Source organism: Apteryx mantelli, chromosome 4 (genome assembly GCF_036417845.1).
Source record: "Apteryx mantelli isolate bAptMan1 chromosome 4, bAptMan1.hap1, whole genome shotgun sequence".
NCBI lineage: Eukaryota > Metazoa > Chordata > Aves > Apterygiformes > Apterygidae > Apteryx > Apteryx mantelli.
In genome coordinates, this window is record NC_089981.1 from 54318442 (window position 1) to 54343147 (window position 24706).

General features: G+C 35.9%; 1 protein-coding gene across 1 annotated transcript in view; it reads right to left on the reverse strand.

The window, feature by feature from the left end:
• The window catches only part of RYR3 (ryanodine receptor 3), a 223046-nt gene that overhangs the window by 101078 nt on the left and 97262 nt on the right, over window positions 1–24706 (reverse strand). Inside the window, exons 39-43 of the mRNA XM_067295678.1 lie at window positions 12370–12643; window positions 11415–11529; window positions 8956–9088; window positions 7761–7864; window positions 2749–2884 (exon numbers count right to left, since the gene is read on the reverse strand). Of these exons, the coding sequence (XP_067151779.1) occupies window positions 2749–2884; window positions 7761–7864; window positions 8956–9088; window positions 11415–11529; window positions 12370–12643 (762 nt within the window). The remainder of the gene's footprint in view (window positions 1–2748; window positions 2885–7760; window positions 7865–8955; window positions 9089–11414; window positions 11530–12369; window positions 12644–24706) is intronic.

A 24706-nucleotide genomic window follows, 5' to 3' on the forward strand; every position in this document is an offset into this window, starting at 1 on the left:
AATTCCAAGAACCAAGAAGTCTGCAATTTCAGAGGAGTGAGTGTCTTTTCATTTTTAATGGACCAGTCAAAACAAAGAACATTGTTTGACATTGTGTCCTTAGTGCTTCATCACTGGAAAACTGATCTTGGAGTTTAACTTTCTTGATATGATTAAAGAATAGCAACTCTTATTTTAGATTAAATATACTGGAGTAAGATCTCCTGATTCTTTCTACTACATGTTTAAATATAGATAAAATTTTCTGCTTGCTATTTAAAGCCTGAAATAGAATACTTCATCTTTTTATATATAAAAATCATATTACAATCTGCTTTATAGGTCATGGCTTGCCTGAAACATCCTCATTAATAACAGCTTTGTATAGAAAAATATATGTCTATTTGAAAGGTGAAAAGAGTGGCTGCAACTATTGTACAAATTCAGTAAGGGCGAGCAGGTTGTCATCTAGTTGCTTCTAACTAAAAACAATTAGGACTCTTCATATAAATGATCTCCTTGTATATAACTAATTGCTTAGTGGACTGCAGTCAGTGGCACCGGGAAGTACTTCAGGTACAATAATTAGGTCAAAAAAGTAAAATGAGCTAGTAGTTAAGTGCAACCATTTAGAAAATTCACAGTGGATACTTTGTAAAAAGACTGAAAATCTGTAGGATGATAAGAGATTGATAGAGCATGCTGGAAAAAAACAATTTATAGGAAAAGAAACAGAGCTCAGTCACTGAGTACGGGATGTTAGTGGCTTTATCTCCTGATCATCAGCACCAGTACTTTATTTGTGATCTACAGTACTTAACTGATAAAGAAACCAAAGTAGTCAGTTTAATTTGAACTGAATTTTGCAGCTTTATTGGCCACCGAAAGAAATGAGATTAGAAACTGTGGTTTATGTGAGAGCAGCCACATCCTTCAGTGCCACAAGGAAGTCAGAATCAAGGGAAGGTTATGTTATCTCACCAGATAACAGTCAGTGGGATTGACTGGCTCTGGAAAGAGCAGCTAAGAACTATAAACATTTCCGTTTCGTATTTTTCCACTTAAAAAACAGGTATGATCCTGATATGGAACAGACACCAGTCCTGACTTTGCACAGATTCTGTCTTTTTTTTCATTTCATTCATTTATTTTCACACTGCAGGGAAAAAGCAGGATTTTAAATCTTAAGTCCACAATTCTAGTTTGATTTGGTTAAAAACTTCCAAGTGAAGACTTTTAAAATAATGAATTAAATAAAATAATCCAATCTCAAGAATTTCACTAAATACCTCTCTAGAGGTAGCCTAGCAGTCATCAAAATGTGTACAAACATTCAGCTGTAGATACTTGATGTTCTTGAATCCTTGCATGCTTTGCATCCCTTTTGGGAGGCAAACACTAAGCCCTCTCAAAAACTAGTCAGGGGCTGAGTGAATACACATTGCAGTATCAAATATCAACTACAAATAAAATTACAAAATCTGATTATTTTTATTTCAATAAAACCACTACTAATATTGAGTAGCTTATTTCCAGTACTGTTTATGCTATGTATGTAAATGTTAAACAGTTATCTTAATTCAAGGCACATCGACACACCAATGATAGCTATATGTGAGGAGTGCAATTTATGCGCTTTAGAATAAAAGGAAGCACATATCAAAAAAAAGCCACTTGAGGATAGTTTTAATTTAGAACATGTAGGAAAGAAAATCTTATTTTAAGCAGGGATGTCAAATTAATCTTGAGTGTTGCTCTACTTAAGTCAATATACGCTTACCAGGAATTAGTCTACATATTCATTTTACGATTTCTTGTACACTACATCTTATTCTGACCTTCTCAATATATATATCTGACTTCTCTATATGATGAATACCAAATAGATGAAAATAGCCTTAACTTAGTATCTTGCAACCTTCTCTAATTTGCCTCATAGGCCAAGCTAATGAAGAATCTTGCTTGAGGAAAGAAGTTGCATTTGCTTATTTCAGGGATTAATTGGTCAGTAGCAAAATTCATGTGTTTACAAGTGTTTATATGTTGCTTCTATCTCAATAATTTAAAGATTTTATAAATTTACTTTGTAATTGTCCTCTCAAGCAGGAGAGCAAAACAGAGAAATTAGTAATCTGATATCCAAAATACTGACTCCAAAACTGCCATAATCAGAAGGTTCAAAACCCCAATCATAATTGTTTATCCGGAAAAAAAAATAAGTCGAAACACCTGAAACTAACTTAACTCTACTGACTAGCAATCCATCAAGTGCAGTATACTCTTCATACTAATTACACTTTTGCAAGTAAGATCCAAATTAGGAACAGTGTCCTCATCTGATTATACAGAATACTGTAACATTTATTTATAAAAACAACAATGAAACCACACACACCTTGTTAACACAATGACCTAGTTGTTCAGTGCTCGCTGGTTTTATTTTTAGACATATCATGGTTTGACCTAAAATAGTGTAAGTCACTATATTCTATACTATAGTTTACTTACAGGTAGAATTCCTAACTTCATTTGCTGCCCTAACAAGCTACTCTATCAAATAATAAAAGTTGTAAAAAAAATAACAAAAAAGTAACACTAATAATCTACATTCAGAAAATTACATTAAGCAGAACATACTAATAATCCTGTGCTTGTAATGAGAATAGTATGTATTAAACTCTCTTCATCCACTAACACATTGCTATGGATAGAAAAATCATTTTAAGGGAACTTTTTGATAGAATCCGGATGACAAGAAGTTAAACTTACTGTTAACAAAAACTGCAAATCTTAAGAATGACAGGTAACGTTCACCCTCTATAGGATTCCATCCAATGTCTGGATATCCTTTCGCTAGCAATACTGGACAACTCTGCAGGCCACAACCTGCCAGGTAGGTAACAACCTACAATAGATAAGCAATCATGGTATTAAACATTTGTTTTGTGCATTAGGGCGTGAATTACATTCGTAAAAGTACTACCAACATATGAAAGAAAATTAACATCAAGAATTTTTTTTTAGTAACAAGGTTTTTATATATCAGGTGTTTCATCTGAGAAACCATCAATACAGCTCAACATTGTATCCATCTTATTTTCTAGTTCTTGCTTTGGATGATAATGAAAAAAGCTAAGCACTTTTTATTTCTACGGTTACCTAATTATATGAAGACACAATACAACAAAATGAAAAATTTTAATTTGGAATGTGAAAAGCAGCAGAATAAACACTATGAATTCAGATCTTTTTTACAGTACATAAACAGCATTTAAAAAAGAATACTTCAAAATCACATTATTTGGCACAAATGCCTTAACTTGCTACACCAGCAAAATTTAGGCTGTATTCTAGCTTTAGGTTGTAAAGTTTAGGTTGTACTCTAGCTACTGCAATTTCAATTAAATTTTCAAGATGAATTATGGAAACCACAAGTATGAATTATGGAAACATTATAAATTACATTAACAGTTTTAATAACTACCCAAAATATTAAAATTCTTGAAAAAATCTAACATGAAGCTTAACAGAGGTACAAATAATTAAATCATTCAGAAGATTAAGCAATATCAGTGAATTTTTAAAAAGTCTCGAGAACCAGAAAGATTAAAATTTTTGGTTATATGTAAATTCCTAACACACCACTTCTTAGCAGGAAGAGTATGCACAAACAAGACAAATCTTTGAGAAAAGATGATGAATTTCATTAATTATAGTAAACTGAGAATTTCTGAAACATGAACAGAATGATTTCTCAATCACTTACAAGGAAATATGCACCTAACTGCATAAACATATGCAGTTTCTGTTTTTATTTAAAATACAACCCTGACAACATATGAACAACATGATTTTAGTACTTAAATATATTTTGAACTAAGCAATGAACATCACAAACCATTCACGAACCTGTAAAGAGATGTGTATTATCACTTCTTGCAATGGAAGGCAGCCAAAAATGGGTAGAAAAAGGGAGATATCTTATTGTGTTTAAGCACCATATAGAAATTTCTTCATCTATAAGATGATATTTAGTCATTATCTAATGCCCACAAAGAGAAACTAGTTATGAATCCTGAAAGAAGATTTATACTCCTGATGACAGAGTATATAAGTTGCCTTCAAAAGGCTGCAACAGAGGAAATATGGGCAGATGCTGAGTGAATGTATTACTAAATTTTAAATCTCCTCTAGTGGTGAAAATTGACAAAATTAGCTAATGCACAACAAAGCATTCCCTTGCATTAACGATCTCTGATTCACTTGATTAGTACACCAGTTGTTCAAGAGTATCTGAAACATATACACACAGATAGGCTTTAAAGATTGGTTTTGAAGTTGGTGATGCGGTGGAAAGAGACAGAAAAAAGAAAAAAAAAAAAAAAAAAAAGCTCTTCCAGCCAAGAGGTTGGCAGAAATCTCTCAGGTATGTGGAAAGATTGCAGGGAACATGCTTGAGCTTAAAAAGTATATGAGAGTTAAACATTTATGTAAATCTCTGTTTTGTATAGAGAGAAATTATGCATATCATGGCTTTCCACTTTAATAACTGATTAATCTTTGATTCTTCATTCTGGTGCCCAAGACAGTATTCAGAATAATTAGCTCTCAACTAACTGCAAAAAAATATATTGATTACCGATATTTTGGAGGTGTGCAGAATCAAGTAATAAAAAATTCACAACTCTTCATCTATTCTTGTGGAGAACAATTTGGTTCTTAAGGACAGATTGGATAATTCTGAGCATCTATTTCAACTTTCAAAATGCAGCCCACAGAACCCATCTATCAAGATTACTGATTACTTTCATCTTCCTTGAGATGATATATCCAAGGAAAACGATGTTTTCTTACACTGTTTTCCAAGAATCCATTAGTGAACAGTACTAGAGACAAGATACTGGGTTATGATTTGACACAATATAGCGGTTAAGTTCTAATATGTACTAAAACAGAGACTGAGAATGTAAGAAAACAGAAAGAGCAAAATCTCCTGACCATCTCTTTTCAGATTTTATAACACTACCACCAAAAACAAAATTTTAATCCATTTACTTTACTACAGTATGTCATCAGGCCATGGGAATAACACCTTTCTACTGTAATCCTCTATTTCACACACATACACACACACATATAGTAAAAAGAAATCAAACTCGCTACAGGAAAGACTCAGAAGTTAAATTGTCTATGTGTCTTTACTTTACTTGAACACATTTATTATTGTACAGACTTTAATCACACAGAAATCCTGTATCGTTCTGTGAGTAGGATATGGATATGTTACATTCAGTGAACTAATACCTATACAGTATTTCTTTTTTCTTCTGATTCGGTATATAGATTTAGTTACTGAATAACATGTACATGCTGCACTGGATAAAATTATTAATTTACCAAAGTTAATACATTACATTATTATAGCCAAAATGACTGATAAATTTGGAAAGCCCAATTTGAGACACATACAGCCTGATTTTTTAGCATAAAATATTGTATATGTTCCAGCTGATATCTGCTACTCTTTGGACATACAGCATTTCTTTAGGTATGGTGCCAAATGCTCAAAGGTCGACCACCAACAAACAGGGAACACACAGTTGACGGTTAGCAGTGAAATTCAGTTCAAGTGAGCTGCCCAACACTACTTGAAAACTCTGCGGCAGAAGCTGAGAAAGAATCCATTCTTCACAGCAGAATTTTCCAAGAATATACAAGACAGTCACTAATGGTGTTCCAGTCACTAGTGGTGTACCCCAGGGGTTCATACTGGGGCCAATACTGTTTTAATGATGGGACAGAGTGCATGCTCAGCAAGCGTGCAGTGATACAAAATTGGGAATTGTTCTCAGTGCTGCTTTTACATAAACTTGTATATTCTTGTGCTCTCACACGCCTTCAGTTCATATTCCTGTCTTTGTCTTCTCCTAGCTATCTCCATCATATGCTCATTTGTTTCCATTTCCCAACTTCTCTCACTCCCACGGCATACTATAATTGTTATCCTACATCCCCTCCCAGGTTTTAGTCCCAATACGGGGTGCCCCTTACTTCCCAGGGGGGTTTTCTGTGCTAAGCTATCATTTGGGTGCTCAACTGCTCTCCTGTATTCTTATCAAACCCTGCCTTCTGGTTTCTGTTCCCCACTGCTGTGCTAGCACATATTTCTTCCCTTCCCTGTTTTTCTCCTCTGACTTTGCACACATCCTCCATCCCTTACTCTGCTTCCCCTCCTAGGAAAGACAACATTCATGCCATTTTATGTACCCACTTACCCACTGCTTCTGCTTCCTCCCACCCCTACTCCTACCTTCACATTTCCCTTTACTCCTAACTATTGCCATGGATCCTGGATTCAGTTTCCTACTATAACTATCCTTAAGCTCTTGTTCCTATTTCCCTTCCTCAAATATCAGACATTCCATTCTCTTAGATCTTGCCTCCATCCCCATCAATCTCTATGATTTAGTTAGGCCACAAGACCTGCTTCCTTTTTTCACCTTAACTTGCTCCTCCCCGAACAATGTTTCTTGACAAGCCTTCCTCCTGTTTTATGCCCTTTTTCTTGTCCTCCTTTCTACTTGGTATCGATAGTGAAAACTGTGATTCCCAGTAAGTGAAAAGCAGCAGCATGGAAAATACTCCTTAATCAATCTGACCCTGAGACAGCACATACCTAGAGCAACTACTTCCGAAGACATCATATTTGAGAACCCCAAGATAGGGAAACTTTCCTTAAATAAAGCACATGCTTTGGTCTACCTTTTATGTTTTCTTTTTCTTCTCTGCCAAAACATGTACATTTACTCTAGACTGAGAAGTCAATTTTTAATGCATAGTAGCATTCACAGTGTCTTTGCACTTCTACATTTAAAGAAATGCACCCCCTTCCAAGTGCTGTCCTGATTCTACTCCCTTTTACTTTCCTCCTTTTTTCCTATATTTTTATTCCATATTAGCATCCTAGAATAGACCTGTAAAATGGACACACATCTAAGAAACAGAACACAGATCCCTACCAGAGAAGTCCAAAGTCAATAAGAAGCAGGGTGTTAGGGCTTGGAGTGCATCCCCCTTCTACGATTTTAGTTAGTTAAGCTAAAGAGTTTAACTGGCTGGGTGCAAGGCCAGCTCCTTCACTGACAAGAGCTGCTGTGAAGAAAGCTAGAAGCAAGGGCCTGACTCTCCTTGCCCTTGGGAAAAGCTGATGCTTTACTGCTGGCTGCTATCCTAAATTCTGCATCCTAAATTCTACAAGGCTCTCTTTCACAGTAAAAGGGAACCTACACACAGAAAATAGTTTTTTTTCATTATTATTATTATTATTATTATTATTATTTACTTTCACTGTATTCTCTGTTCTCAGGTTCTCTTTTTCTAGCAGGCTCTAAGTAGAAATAAAATTAATGATTTAAAAATTCCAATATTTAAATGGACTCCAAACGAGGTAAAATTAGCTCAGTTATTTAACACCTAGCTATTTGAGTGTTTCTTACTTTTCAATTGGTAACATTACTAACGGATAAAAAGAACATGGAATTGGAATAGTTAATTGTCATTAACAGATGGCTTCACTTTAACATCTATAACTAAGGCAACTCAGCAAGATAATCCACCTACCCTCTGCTGTTGAAAGATGAGTGAGGATTTGTTGCACTACAGTTGGAAAATATTTGTATTAATTGCTCACACAAATCCCCAAATTATTATGACCAAATTTGCCCTTTTCCCTTCTAGTACAAGTACAGTATTTAAAAAAATAGGTCAGAGTGATCACTTACCTTCTCGAGGTCTGGCTCCTCCAATGCTAGTGCAAGCTCATTGTTGTCCATTACAGAGGCTGCTGCAACATCTAGTGGTGTCGAACCTCTCATTGAAGGAAATGCTGCAGAAGAATGTTAAAATACAGTAATTCGATTTAGTTTGCAGTAATCAAGGTCATGCAGCAGAGGGCAGCAGTCACACTGGAATCTAGATCATACTCATATATTAATAGTACGTTTTATGGATGTTTTTCAATCAAGAATATGCTTCATTGTTTTGAGTAGTGATGAAATTAACAGGCAGATTCATTTCTGGCTTGCTACCATATCTATATACAAATACATCGTTTTTAAATGCAGATAAAGAAATCAATATTATCAACACAGCAAATTAGAAAAATATTATACAACTGTCTTTAGCAGAGCAACATTTTGACTATGTGATTCTAAGAAGCCCTACAACCCTCCTAAAACATCAATTCAAGATTTTAAAATATGCCTATATTCAGCAAAAAGAGCCTGTTTCAAGCCTCAGTGTTACCTGTTTTCTTTCTTTCACTCTTACTCCATTTTCCATGTTTAATACAGGCATATGTGGGCATAGGAACAGTTACCATGAACAGCTAAAGCACCGTGAAATCACATGCTTACTTGCCTTGCTATATGTTATTGATATAGCCATCTCCCTATCCAAGACAATTTTTCCTGAGCTACACAACTCAAAGCACACACATTAAAAAAATCAAAGATCCAAGGTTCTGAAGGAAGGGTAGGAGATCACATCAGTGGGCTTAACTTTGGGGAAAAGCAAAACAAAACAAAAACCCCAAACATGCAAAGCATATTCTTACTCATGTTTGGCTCTCAGACGAAACGGGCCAGCACCACAGAGGGTTACTTTAAAATTAGATTTCCAAACACAATTATATCCAATGGAAAAAACGTCAAACAGCATGGATTTGATCCTAAATCTTTCAGGGTGTTTAAATGCACAGATTTACACTACCCTGTGCCTATTATAATTCACAGAAATACAATGATGGAAGGAAAATGGAAAAATTGTGAGTGAAAGGTGAATCTGCTAAGTGGTTTAAGCTTCAGAAAGATCTTCCCAAATGACGTGCTTCAACTTGCTATACAAATTAGACGACAGACCTGTAATATCACAGTTCTTCCTGGACTTGGTTTTAGCTACTACAAATACATAACATACCCAGCCCAACGCTGCTGTTTTCCAGTAAGTAACTAAGATGCTCAAACATGGCTTTTTGGTTTTGACGACTAATTCGACAGAAGTAGCACAGGAATCGACAACAGCTTGCCACCATCTTAGGAAAAGCAATCTGCTGGAGAAGAAAGTTGACAAAGCAGTGAAATATGTTAATAACCAATCTGTTCAGATTCTTCTCCCTCCATGCCTAACAGGGAAAGTATAACGAAGTTACCAAGGCAATAAGCAGCTGACAGTCGCTTTGCCCCTGCTTTAAAGAAAGGGCTTGCATTTCCTTTCATCTTTTTTTCCTCTTAAGGTCATTAGGCCATTAGGTTTAAAATGTTGAAAAATTATTTTGGAAAGAGCTATATGGAACCCGTATGTGAGAAAAATCTCTACATTGAGAAGTAACTCTCAATCAAAGTGACTGGCAGCCTAGTTATACAAAACATTGTATTAACAACTTATGGTAACAAGTTCAACCACCAAAATATTAAGTCATAGCAGAATCAAGGATATCCAAGAACCTTAACCGATCCTCCTATGTATGTTACAATAAGAATATATGTCCTTCATATAAAAGGTTTTTACAGGACTTCTACATCATTCAATGCATAGGCCTGGTAATGCAAGTTAATATTTTGTTTTACCTTAACTGTCCAAAGCTTTTTTCTTTTCAACCTTGCTGCACATTATGTGCAAATAATTTCTCCTCTGAAAACAAAATAGTTTCATCTGTAGCATTCCTGAAAGAATGTTTCACAAGCTGCATATATTCATAACATCTTCTGAGATGAGAAACTTATGCTGTTCTCACATTTCACTAAAAGGAGCTTGTGAGACCAAGATCAAAAATCATGGGACAGATTTTTGATGCTTCTTTTAAGGTTTCTCCAACCTGATTTGTTAAATTTACCTTTCTATAGCACTTTATACATTCAAGCACCCAGTTCAGTTGCAGATCTGCATCTTAAGGATACTCACAAAATTAAGGAGAAAATTTATGACCACCAAGGAAAATTCTTCTTGAAATAAGCTGACTAGGACCCTTTAGGCATAAGCAGAAATAAATTCTAAACATCCCAAGGTGTTATCTGAGTGTTTTAACCATAAAATCATGTTTTTATTTTGTTTTTTCCATCGTGCCTCCTTTACACTACACTTTTTAATTTGTATAATAAATATTGCCTTCTTTACACCACAACTCTAATTCATTCTGAGAGGAAGTGCAGTCTTTTCACTTCATGAGAAAATAGTCTTGTGGAAAAAAATATAGGTGATTACATACTTAAAATGTATATGACATGCAATACCTATCAAAGACTTTAGGTGCATTTCCTAATTTCTGAGGACTTGAATTGTTTAACTCCAGTTTTCCTTTGGTACAGTTTTTGTGTGTAATACATATGGCTCATTTACCCATTTCAGTCAACAACAAGCTATTACACATGAGCAGCATACTATGATATTGCTATTAAGCATACTATGGTAGTGTTAACTAACAGCAGTATATGAACATTTTGTAAAGCTGTAATGACACAGCCAGATACAACTCATAAGTATTTTACAGAACTACACGAGCAGTATCACCAAAAAAGCAAAGAAAGGGGGTGGGGGGTACGGGAGACATTCAAGTAACAAAAAGTTGCCAGAGAGAGGACAAGATAAACACAAGTGCAAATCCTCCCAAATACACAAGAAGGATGACCGGCAAGACCAAAGAAAACAAGATAAGCAATATCAGGAGCAGAGAAAATCCCTCTTTTTTGGGAGGAAGGCAATAGGATAAAAGTATCAGGCATAAGTAAGGAGAATCAGAGAAGAAAGAAGACAAGTTTCACTTAATTTCCAACTTCCCTCAGGTAGCCTAAGTGTCCAGGTGTGCTGCTCAAAATATTTACACTGCTCTGCCTTTAAACTAACACCTAGACATTCAAACATAATGTCAAGGAAATGGAAAATACAACACTGCAAGAAAACTATAGATCAGTTCAAATATTTGAAATTGAGCATTCAAAATTAAGTTAGTACTAGTTAACTAATTTTACAGTCTGTTGTTAATAATACTGCATCTAAGAGGAACAGGTATATTTTCCTAACAGAGCTCCTATGAAGGCAGCCTAACCTATATGTTTAGTTTAAAATAAGAACAAAATCTTTTAAAGTACTATTAAAAGACAAATACAATACTTATAACCCCTCACCATCCTGCTTCTTTTTCAAATCAAGTCTGACTTTGACCACACGTCCTATAATGCTGGTCATCTCCTACTACTGCTGTAATAATAATGTTCAATTTTTAATATTAATACTTACTTCACAGATCCCATTTGGACAAGCAATAGCTCTCTTATAAAAAGGGGGTCTATTTTTTTCTGAATGCTTACTCTTAAACATCCTAGTGTCCTCTGGCAAATGTTAAAGATGAAAAACTAAAAATAAAATTATGGTGAAATTACCTGAGATTTATCTCCTCCAAGCACATTTACCATCACATCCATAACTGTCTCATGCATGCCCAAGACTCTCATTAAGTTAGGATGCTGATAAAACACCTTGTTGTTCATTATATCCCTAAATAGAAGAAAAGGCATCAACGCATTTTTAAGAAAGACCATTTTCATTTAAATCAATGATGCATTATCAGACATTTCAGAAATATGTATGCATTGTAGAGGCAACATTTTAAATTCTGAGATTTCACAGGCACGCACCAAAATACAGCTGCTTAAGAAAGGTAATTTCATAGCAGAAACAGAGAAAAAAAAACATTCTTACACCAGCAGAGATTACATAAGGACAATTTCCTGAAATCCGAATGCTATAAAGGATATAATCAGCAGTATTATGTGTTCAAATACCGCTGATATGACATACTAAATACTGTCTAGTTTGAAATATTTTAGATCACATTACAACTTCAGTGGTTCTACCTAACTCCTTGTACAACCTTACCTATTACAAAGATACCAGCAAGTCTATTCACTTACACATGAAAAAACAAAGTGAGATTTAAGTTTGTGAAAGGTGTAGTACTGACAGCAATACAGACTTAAGCCAGCTATTTTCTACAAAGCTGCTAAAACATGTATATTTGATGAAGCTTCAGCAGACATCTCAAAAACTTTCGTTAGGCTTAACCACAGTAAAAAAGAGCTCAGGTCCTTTAGCTCAGAAAAAGTTCCAAGTTCACAGAAACTTTTTTTGATGCATTTGATATTGATAGAGGAAACAACTGGAGGCATCTTGGAAATTTCTGCGAAAATGGTATGCATCTCTGAGAAACTGGAATGAAATTACTAGACGATAAATGCATTTCAGTACAGCAATTTTCATCCATGCTCTAAAATGAAAGGTTTTAGTAATGTAACACAGAACTTTACTCAAATTTAAAAAAAAAGGTTAATTCCATACCCTAATCCGTTAATCATTAGCAATTCCTCCTCTTTTCCCATTCTGACACTGAGAAGCGAGCGAATCTGTCCCAGTGCTGCAAGCAGATTAATGGTATCCTCCACAGAGACAGCACTAATAGTGTATGCCTTCCTCAGAGCTTGCAGTAGCTCGCCAATGCTGTCATATTGCCTACGAAGGAGGGTGTACATAATCCGAACTAATTCTGGATCTTGAATCTGGTCTTCCTGGGACCAGCGCACCATAGTCTGGGATATGAGTTCCTTCAGCGTAGCTAAAACAATAAAATATGTAAAAATGTTACTAGCTATGAAAACCACAAACTGTCAAAAAATATTTATTAGTCTAAACTATCAGATAACAGCAGACAATGAGGGAGTCGTAAAAGCAAAAGAACATGAGCACATTGAACAGGATTCCTCAGCTGGAAACATAATTTTGGGATCTCTCAAGAGAAGTGATATGCTCCTGAGAGACAGAAAAGAAGAATCTTCTACTTAGTATTCAAATCAATACAACATTTTCAGCAATGAAAACTTCTTCACATATCACAACCCTAGAGTTTCATCCTCATAAGTGAAATGTGAAATTTAAACTTTTAATTTAGTTTCTATATTGGGATTTATAAAATAGTACCAACTGCAGAGCTTTTTCTAATATAAACATCTTTTCATTAGGAATTACTGAAATCTAATTTTATAATGCCATTGAAACATCATCTTCTGGCAGTGACCTCTGGCCAACATGAGCCTAAGTTTGGAATACAAAAGTTCATAATTAAGTTTTCAGTAAACAGTTCATTGGCTGGAAAACGTGAATTCAATCATATAAAAACTATGAATGTGGATTTAACTTGCCAAATGGTTTTGCCCAAAAAAAATCCATTCTAACCCTACAAAACTGCCAGAAAGGAGGATGACATAGCCTCCCTTTTTATCCAATATCCAGTTAAGGACCAAACCAGGATGGGAGAGAATGCACTTCACTGCAGCTGCTCATTCATTCAAAATGAATATTTAGGTATTTTGATGTTCAAAGGATCTACCTTTTATTCAAAAAAAGAAAATCTACCTAGAATTTTAAGTATCTCAGAATCATATGACGATGCACACACTCCAAGGAACAGGAGACACAGATGGATTCAGAACAGGGGAATTTAATCTATATTTCCCACCTGTTAGTGGAAAGCCATTGTCACTTGGGAAAACATTTTCTGAAAAATCGCATTGTTTGGAACTATGCAATGCATACTGCTTGGAGCTGTTCTATATCGTATATGTTAAATGTTCAATGACCCTGAAAAGAATCTTTATAACTTCCTTCAACCAAGACAGTTTCCTCTTTCAGTGCTACTATGTGGTCTCCTCTTTGATTCTTGCACTATCCTCTTCTTCCCTAGAATAATTAATAATTTTCCATAACTTTCCGAGTCATTGAATATGTCACTGATTTCTGGTTATAGAAATCTAACACACTTCCTTTGTCAATAAGTTAATTATCTTATTAACGAAAGATATCAACTTTGAATTTCTGACTTCTAGGAGGAGGTATTGGGGTAAACAGGATAAACAGCAACTTGAGGTAGTAAATTCAGGGAGGAAGTTAATGCTTCCTCCTGAAAAGTAAGAGATGTGGGCAAAAATCTCCTTAAATTTAGAGAAAATTATGTTAGGTCTTCCAAAATCCCAGGTGACAGACCTTCTTGCATGGCTAATGGACAAATTGGGCACTAATTTTTGTCTTCGTGTTTTATGAATCTGTTCCCTCATTTCCTTAGTACTACCCAAGATATATAAATTTGTTGCTGCATTCAACTCGAAGAGATGTTTTTCATTTCAGCAACAAAAATAAAATATTATTTGCACTGAGTCAATTATGAGCCCAATTTTATACGCATAAGTTAACCATCAGATATTTATACATATAACTAAAATATTATTAATATTTTAGTAAAAATATAATATTACAGGAGAAATCAAACATTTTGTTTTCTATATTTGGCATCTCCTAATATGTAACCGAGCCTGATTCTGATCATCAAAATTATGGAATGAGATTGGTTTAAGGAGGTAGACTTGATTTACCCACGTTAGTGGGAAAAAATCACAGGCTCTTTCCGTTGTTATAATACCAGAGATCTGATATATTCTAAGATGGAGAAGACACTGAAGAATCATAAAAAAAACTAATTCTAAAGGAAAACTACAGGTTCATAAGATTCTGTAAGTCAATCATCATACTTAGTCATCCCACTTAAAAGTAAAACTTGGATATATACCATGGAATTCAAAGTTTGATGAAGCTGCAAAAGTAGTAAAGATTACTGCAGCAATGATACTGCCATAACCAATGGTGCTAATGCAAGCACCTCCGTTTCATTCCCACAGATATGTCTACCAGACTCACATCCTCTACAGAAAACTCTGTTGAGCAGGCACTGTAGAGAAAGGTATAATGGCCAACTTACGTCAGTCTAACACATCTGTCAGTATATAAAAAGAATAAGCTATAAATACATTCCACTGAGTTGTATTAAAGAAATATAATACTGTAGAAAATCATTAATGATGAACCTCTAACTTCTGACAATATGGTTTACTACTAAAACATTATTTTATTTTGATATTAAAATAAATATATTATCATAATCAGACACAAGTAACTTTTTATTGCCACAACCACAGTCACTTCATAACCTTAAAATGTTTGTGAATTATATGCAAGAAGATGCTTCATTGTTTAGGACAAATGGAAGTAAAATTGTTTCCTTCCTTTTGTTTAAGCTTTGCTATCTTCCAAGTTCTATGTACTTCATTGAATAGGTCAGGGGAAACACGGCTAAAATAATGTGGGGGAAAATCAAAAGTCTACAATAAGGCACTCTAAGACCTGCTATTGCTTTGTTTTTTTATCTCTGATTTTAAATTGAATATGTTAGAACACTGTCAGAATTACTGGCTTGTACACTTCAGCTCCTAGTAGAATACTACTCTTAACATGTTCTTAACCATTTTCTTTGCTTCAGATACCAGAGAACCATTGACAATGAAGCACAGAGCAATAAAAATGGAAATCTTAATGAAAGAAACATTAAGCAAACATTAAACAAAGCTCTAAGGACTCAAAAGTAAAATCAAATTTATTCTGAATCTTAACACATTTCAAAATCAGAGAAGAGAATGACTCTTAACCAAGTACAAAATTGCAAAATTAAGCCAACATAAAATGAGTACATAAAACATACAATGTAAAACTATCAGGATCTAGAAAATTGCTTGGAGCAATCTGGAATAAGGACATGGTAATGTAGATAAGCAGCTAAAAACAGTTGCTAATGTTTTTTCTGATCTTTAACAAGAAATCCCACTGCCTTAATTATCTTCTGAGGCTGCATAAGGTGTTACCCATAGTTATGCATTGCCCAAGTCATGTCTTGACAGCTATGAAAGTCCTAGGATCATAATTGTCAATGATTTCTTGCCTCAATGACTTTATCCTCTGAGTTTTGGTTTGTTTTTAAAAACACATTTTATTAATTCATCCTTAACACTAGTTTTAATTGCTGGCATTCCCTTCCTAAAATAAAAGTACACTTGTGAGCAGATATGAATGCATGCTTAGAGGAAAGTAAGATTTCTTTGAAGAAAATAGTTCCTTCCAGGTGCCTTGGCTATGAATATTCACACCACAATATGTCAGACCAGACATTCAAGACTAGAGACTTTTAGCCTTATCAATATGCACATGCCATGTCCCCCTCCATCCTTGTGGATATAAAAGGATGGGGATATCTCAGGCCCCCAGTTTCTTTCACCCTCTGAATTCCAAATTTCTGGGGCAGGCAGGCAAGTATTCTGAAGAAGAAAGAGTGCATACATGGACTAAATATCTCAAAGCTCCAGCTGCTGTCAAGTAATTTTCCATAGCCCTTTGATTTTGTCCATGTGCACATTTACACTAAGCATAACCCCAGGAGGAGCTCCAGCCTGAAGAGATTATCTGGAGGCAAAACTCAGCATTTTTAGAAAATCAGATACTGTAGACACACTCAACCAAAGCAGTTCCTCTGCTGGAATCTTCAGCAATGTCACTATGCTAACCAAAACATGGAAATAGCTCGCTATCCTAACTATTTAATTGTGCGGGATTGAAATGTTCCCCAGTAGCATAACCAGGGCTCCTGGAAAGTATACTACAACTCCAACTAGTGTCTCTGTCTTAGGTAGTTTGAAGCACATCTTCATGCTATCTCATACAGTTGGCTTATAATAAGGGTTGGAATCATCCCCTCCTCCCCAGCAAAGATGATAACGTCCAAGAAAAGCTATTTTCATCTGAAAATGAAGTAGAAAAATATATTAATGATACACCCAAATGGTTGGCAAATGATGAAGGCTTGCATTAAGTTCAGATCCTATGCATACAGGTTCTATAACTGCTTGATCTAAAATTGATCTAAATGCTCTCAATCCCCTCAGAAGTCTAAGGTGATATGAGACTATCAAATGTTCTTAACACAGGCAAAGACTGATATCAAAGAGGATATTCTTTGGAGAATCAAAGTTCTTAAAAAAAAGAAAGGAAAAAAGATAAGAAAAAGCCTCTGAAAATGTTATTTTGAATCTCATGCAAATCTTTTCACTTGGAGTGCCTTAAGTCATCCACAAAAATGGTGACAGCTCCTGTAAGAAATGCAGCTGCTAAGCAAGTATTATACTATATGCACTAGCTCTGCTAACAGCATTCAAACAGAAGCAAGAGAATCTCACACCATCTTGTTTATGCAGTGCGTTAAAAAGTGTTATCCTTCTACACTTCAACCTGAGGATTCTTGATGAGTTAGAGGAAAGCCCAACTTGCATTTCTTGTGACCCAAAGCTCCTGTATAAGATACACAAGCTTTTCTATTCCAAAGACCAAGCGTCCTTAGGCTTCAGAAGCGAATACTTTCTGATTCATAAGAATAGAATCCACAGAAACTTGGAAAAAGAAATGACATTTCCCAGATACTGACTGGTCCTACTACCACTAAAGAGAAAACATGGCTAACATGAATCTCTGGGAAATAAAAACTGTATTTTCATGCAGCATGTGAGATTATTATAAGCGTTAGTGTTTTTACATCCTAGTATGTGGCTTAAAGACCAAAACATGTTTTCATGGCAGAAGGCACCTTCTCCGGTGTCTTCTCCATAACTTCTCCATAACCTCTCCATAACAGAACAAATAGATCAGATAAGATGTGTTCTAGGTTATAAAACAGCATTGCTGTCTCACCTTGCACAACTCTTGATGGAATAAATAAGTCTGAAATGAAATTAATGGTTCCTAGTCTGCTGAAAGGCCTATTGCCAAACTGAACAAATTGGAAACGGAAGAGGAGCACTCACTACTGGAAGACCACCCTGAAGTCATTTGCACCCTGCATATGATATTTGGATGGTGTTACAAAACTTAGAACTGGCAAAAAACAATTTGATTTGTAAAGAAAAGGAGCAACGTCAGCAAAAGTTTACGTTCTAAGGGAAAACCTGGAGGAATTGGGCTTATTACCTACTTATTTCCTCACTACTAAGGGAACAATAGGAAACCACTAATATTCTACAGCTGATTTCTAAAATCGTGGCTCCTCAAAACTGGTTACAGCAAGGAAAGAGTTAGACATGGAGATTCATACTATATATCAAGCTCACTTGGGCAACACAAAGGAGTGAAAGCCAAGTCAGCTGCTCAAAGAGGCTGAACAAAATGCTTGGGCAGATGTTTGAGAGCAGTTGGAAGCACCAAACCATCTTACCTATTTATATCATGTACATCCCTCCTGTGTTAGGGAATAGGGCATGAGCATGTGTACAGGAATACAGCTCAGAATAAAAAGTCTCTGATTTTAAGTGTTTTGGTGTGAAGTAACAGTGATAAGAAATACACACTTCCTTTTGCTACTAATCCTTTCCTGCCTGCAGCAGAACCAGCCACATAAATAATTTAATCAAGGAAGAAGAGCTAAAAGGGCAATATACCTTCAAAATCAACATGAAATACTGTAGAGATGAAATATTAATGACAAATTGCTACTCAGCTGAAGCATACAGAAATTGAGACAACTTCAGGATGTAGGACATTCCTGGCTGACACTTACGAACAGGCTCTGTTTTGCTCCCAGGCAGCAATGAGGCTGAAACAACCCTTGTAACAGACGTTAGCAGGAAGATTACTGTAATTTTTATTTTAATTAACAGTAATACATCTCTGAGGCACCAGTAATATTTGCAACAGTCTATTTTCAGCTTGCTATCATAGCTTGAGCCATCACTAAAATAGCTGAATGTAATCAAGTATTTAATTAGTACAACATGTATTATTCCTTAAATCAACAAAACTAGTTAGTCAGCTAAATAACATTCTCCATTCTTCATTCATTATAATGAAATGAACAATCGTTATATATGACATTGTTTTGTTTGTGGTTAGGAACATGCTTGGTTCCTCTGAAAATCCAGCATTTCAGAAAACCAAAAGTGATTCACATACAATATAGCACATATTATGATATAAGCTCTGGCAGCATTTACAAGTTAAAACTGATTGACTACAGTCAAGAATAACCATTTTCTTTTTTATTTATGGTCCTGAATTAGAAAGCGATTAATTTCCTCTGTATAAAGATATGTAATAAACCATTCTATTATCTTTAAGTGCTCAAATATTTGTGGGACAATGCTTCTGAAGTTAGTCATAATGGTATGAAGAAATCTTCCTGAAACAAATCCTTTGTCTCCCTTTCTGCTTGTTTTATGTTTGGCATGGTAAAGTAATAAAAGGGCAGATACGAAGTATGGCAAGCATTTTAGAGGAGCTGCTTTAATAAAATAGCATTTGATTCAACTATGAATACAAATAAATCTAATCATGTGGATAATTATACAGGCTATTGTCACTGGGGTTAAATGGGTTGTTATGAGTTAAAACCAAGATCTACATTTATGAATATACTGTATTATTTAAAAACACATTTATTATAATAAATATTATGCAAAATATAGTATTTTTTAATTTAAAACAAGCTTTCTTTTTAATTTGAGCTTGAATAACAACAAATGCTATTTTCATTTCCTTCAACCTCTTTGCATTACAAAAACAAAACTATGAATTACTTAAGTAATTCATGATAAGTTTATCCACCACTCCTACTTGCATAAAATAACTGCGTCTGTGCTACACCGATTTTTGTTAAAAGAACTTTAATTCAAGAGTAGCAACTTTCATTAAAGATGTCAAGCTTTGCACAGCCTTCTCTTACAATATACAAATTGCTAATATATATATCAATTGATAAAGAATCCTTAGTAGAGTTCAGAACCCTGACAAGAAATTACAATAAGAACAGCTATGGTAAATTCATCTACTTATTTAGTGTAGAATTAAATCATTTTTGATTATAAGAATGATCTGAACACTTACACTGATTTACAAGATTACTAGATGAAGCTATGTCCTACTTTTCCTGTTTGTTCCTGCAACCTCCTGCCTGAAACAACCTTTAGCCCCTGTGATAGTAAAATATGGAGGCTAGACATGTCAGGCGAGTCACCAAATCCTATTAGCAAAGTCTAAATATTTGCAGAGGCTAAAAATCTTCATGAGGAAATGGACTAAGCTGTTCTCCCTTGAAAACTGTTGCGAAAGTGATGAATTTCCTTCTCCTATCAGGAAAGAGCAGCATCCTCATAACAGCTTGCATTATGGGCATTTACAACCAGTCTTTCCATGATTTCTCTGTGGCCACTGTAGCCAAAGCAGAGGCCTGCAGCACCTGTAAGTGCATTAATCTGGACATAATTAACACTACCTTGCCTTGAACCCAAATATAACCATGTTAATACAGTGTAAAAAAAGGTGCAATTATTTGGTGACACTGACAACAGACAAGCACAATATATATGCTATTTTACTTCAATATGTGAACAATGTAACCACCAGAGGAGCAAACAAATACTGGTGAAGTTGCACTTAGGAGGCATGGGAAAACATGTAAACAGTGTCCAAACAGAATTTGCAGAATAAAGAATAAAAAAAAAAGACAGGCACAAGGACTGACAATAGGCAGGACATCCTGCCAAACACACAAGAAGGGTAACTGGCAAAACAAAAATCAATATAAACAATATCAGGAGCAAAAGAAATCCCCCTTTGGGAGGTAGGGAGGAGTGTTAAGGAGCATAAAAACACATAATTGGAATAATGAGGAAGGAAGAAGAAAAGTCTGCTTCTGTTCTGACATCCTTTGTCAAAGAGCTTTCAAGCCTGATCTCCTCAACTTCCCCAACTAAGACCATAAAGGACTTTAGCCATTAGTGCTAATTTTATGGCATAAGCTCCATGGTATTGTAGGCTAATAATTAATTTAGAATTATTGACTAAAAGTTTTGTATACATACTGAATATGTATTGACAATGATTAATAATGTGCAAAAATTAACCATTAGCATACAGTGTGTTAATGAAATAATTTATTAAAGTTTAATTTTAAAATTTAAGCTGCTATTTAAAATTTAAAACTGGCCTGATTTATTAATTTACTAAGCATTCCCATTGCAGTGATCTCTAATTCCCTTACTGAAACATATATTTACACACACACACTTTATATGACATAAATACAACACCACAGTTTAACCAAGTTAAATGGATGGTATTCAGCAACTGTAAACTGTCTCATCCAAGCATGGGCCAATCATCTATACCCAGAAAAAAAACATGGTGTGATCAGGAGAAACACAATTTCCTTTAATCTCTACTAATTTTAAATCTAGTTGTACTTTACATTGAATCTCATTTTCATGAGGATCCTATTTTAAAATTTTATTTTTTTTCCCTCAAAGCTGTAAACAGTTATATCAGCTCATTTTACATTCGGAACTTGAAAAATGAACTTATGACGATTGTTTTCTAGAGGTGTATACAGGGAAATTTTTCTTACTGTTAGTACTTACTGCTGCTTGCAATTCTTTTCCCCTCTCAAACTTTGTGCTACTATTTAGCATCTTTCTCACACATCTTTTATTTGCCTCCTGCTTTACTCTATTTCTTTTCCTGCTCTCTGTAATCCTACATTTGGTGAAGTGGTATAATTTGTTTGATCTCTCAAGCACAAGTGCATAGCACTCCAAGGACACAAACATGAATAAGCTTCTCTTCTGCCAGCCTACAGACAGAACTGAAGACAACAAAGAAGAGAAGAGGAGCACAGGCAGTATGGTTTAAGAACTGACTCCACATTCATGGGATGAAATCGTGACAGTACTCATCTTATGCCATTCTGCAGTTCTTTATACCATGCTTTCAAAGGGTCATGTGCCTTCAGGGTTTGAGGCTTGAGCTCAGCTTTTTTCTGAATCTGTGTGTTGGCACCCATCAAAAAAGTATCATTTTAAGGTAAAGTAAATGACTGGTTTACAAAGTCAGAGAAGGTGTTTAAATAGCCTATTGTTGAAAGATACTGCTTGACATCTGTTGATCTTCAGTCCAAACTGTGTGGAATAACAAAATATACAACTGTTATTAAAGTCACTCTCACATACTAGATGTCATCTTTGTACATCTGTGGTAGTGCAAAGGTTTCACAGCTGGTTCTATTGCATGTACGAGGTACTTGTGGCAAAAGGAGCTGCTTAACCTCATTTTAATCAATAAAACATTATTGGCACAGTGACACAGCACGGAAAGAGCTCTGACTGAGGATCTGATTGTACTTGAGCGTGCACAGTTCAGTTCTGCTACTCAGGCAAAGATTGACAGCTACCGTAGTTGGAGTAAATCTTTCTTTTATCTCATTCATCTGCTTAGTCCTTCTACTGATTAGCACCAAAATAGTGATAAAAATAGGTATATTCCCTTTGAAAGGCATATTTAAATTTAGTCAAGCAAAGCGACTATGAAGAGAAAGGTTACTAACCAAAAACTAAATTCTTTGAGAAGTTCTTTGAGAAGTGCTGTCTTTATGTTTACTTCCAGACATAACAGCTAGAGTTTGTTTCTAAGGATTTTTTTTTTAAAGGAATTTTTTAGGGACTTGCTTACGCTTTTACACTTCTGCACGCAAACAGTTCCTCTCAAACTTTAAACCTTAAATTTCTAGTGGGACTCCGAGGCATAAAGGAAGTAAGAGGAACTAAGAAATTGCATTTGGCAAAAAAAAAAAAAGAAAAAAAAATCCTTTCTTTTCTATTAAGCAACTGTCCATATGCATGTTAACATTGCCCACGCAGTACCTTCTACTCCACATGGAGTACACTGAAAAGGACGTACTAAGAGTACATTGTCTCTGGATCAGAGACTCTGGTTCTCATGGGGGATTTCAATCTGCCTGACCCCTGCTAGAAGGGTAACTCAGGGGGACATGAGCAATCAAGATTTCTGGATGGTATCAGAGATAACTTCCTGATGCAGGTACTGGATTGTCCAACTAGAGGTGAGACATAGCTGCATCTACTATTCACTAACAAGGAAGAATGGTTTGGGGACATGCTAATCAATGGCAGCCATGGCTGCAGTGACCATGAAATAGTGGGGTTCCAGATCCTGAGGGGAGTGAGGAAGAAGAGTAGCACAGAACCTGGACTTCAGCAGATTTCAGCTTGTTCAAGGAAACTGGTAGATGGGACCCATGGGCAGCAGCTCTGAAGGGTAAAGGAGAGCTGGAAAGCTGGCAGGTCTTCAAGGGCTACCTCCTCCAAGCATGAGAATGGTCCATCCCCATACTCAGGAAAACAAATGGATGTATCAAGAGACGAGTCTGAAAACTGATGACAGAGCTCCAATGGAAAAGAGCAGCATACAGCAGATGAATATAGGGATAGGCTAAAAGGAGGCAATTAGAAGCACTGCCAGGGATGTAGGATGGTATTAGAAAGCCAAAACTTACCTAGAGTTGACACTAGCAAGGGACACCAAGGACAACAACAGCTTCTCCTGCTGCACTGGTTGTAAAAAGCTGAACAAAGAAAAGATGAGACCACTGCTGAATTGAGTAGGTAATTTAGTGCCAGTGTGCACAGGTAAGACTGATGTATTCAGTGTGTTCTTTGGCTCAGTCTTTGCCAACAAGGCCTCCCATGCCTCTGTGCTTACAGCCAGGATTCAAGGAGAACTAAGAGCTGTGGATGAGGATCTTGTCAGGGATTACTTGAGAGAACTTGATCCATACAAGTCAATGGGACCAAACAGCTGCATCAGAGGGTGCTAAAAGAGCTGGCTGATGTCAGCGTGATGCAAGCTGGCTGATGCCAGAGTGATGCACTTATTTGTCTTTTTTTGGACTCCCAGTGCAGGGAAGACACTGGAGCAAGTTCAATGGAGGGCCACCAAGATGGTTGGGAGCTGGAGCACTTGCCCTGTGAGGGAGCTAGGCTTGTTCAGCCCAAAGAAGAGATGACATCGGGGGCGGGGCCTAAGAGTAGCCTGCCAGTGCCTACGAGGAGGTTATTGAAAAGCTGGAGCTGGCTCTTCACAGTGGTGCATGGTGGGAGGAGAAAAGACAACAGGCATAAATTGAAACAAGAGAGATCTTGACTTTAAAATAGACATAAACCTTTTTCAACCATGAGGACAGTCAGGCAGTGGAACAGATTGCCTAGAGGGGTTGTGCCGTCTCTGTCCTTGGAAGTTTTCAAAACCTGACTGGATAAAGCCCTGAGTTATCTGGCCTGATCTCACAGCTGACTCTACTTTGAGCAGGATGTTGGACCAGAGACTGAGGTCTCTTCCAACTAGAATTAGTCTATTGTTCTATGATTTCAGAGTTTTCAGAGAACAGATTGAAGGAATCTCTTTGCCATGGTCCACACTATATATAGAAGCTTTGTTGACAGTAGAGTGTTTGACAGATGAGTGGATAAAGCTGAAAGTCCCTGTGCTCCATGTCTTAGATCAAAAATGTTTCTAAGAAAGCTTTCTGAGAATCTATCTGCTAGAGACAAGGACAAAAGCAAGAGGCAGTACTTCTAACAAATATCGTACCTTATACAGATTCAAGTTATGCCAAGTCAGTCTTATTCTGTTCTGGTCCCAGATAAACCACAATTTCTTTCTCAATATTTCTATTGAACCATAGGATAAACAAACATAAAATGGAAAAAAAAAAGATAAAGAAACATGTATCATGTTCGGAAATGGAAAGAATCAAGTCTAACCAGCCTCGATGGTACCTTGTAACACATGATGTCAGGTCTTTTTAAGAAGACAGCTTTTCAACCCATTTGCTTGACATCAGCCACTGCCACAGGACATTATACATCTGAAAACAAGAGGACTGGAATACACAAGCACATCCCTGTTG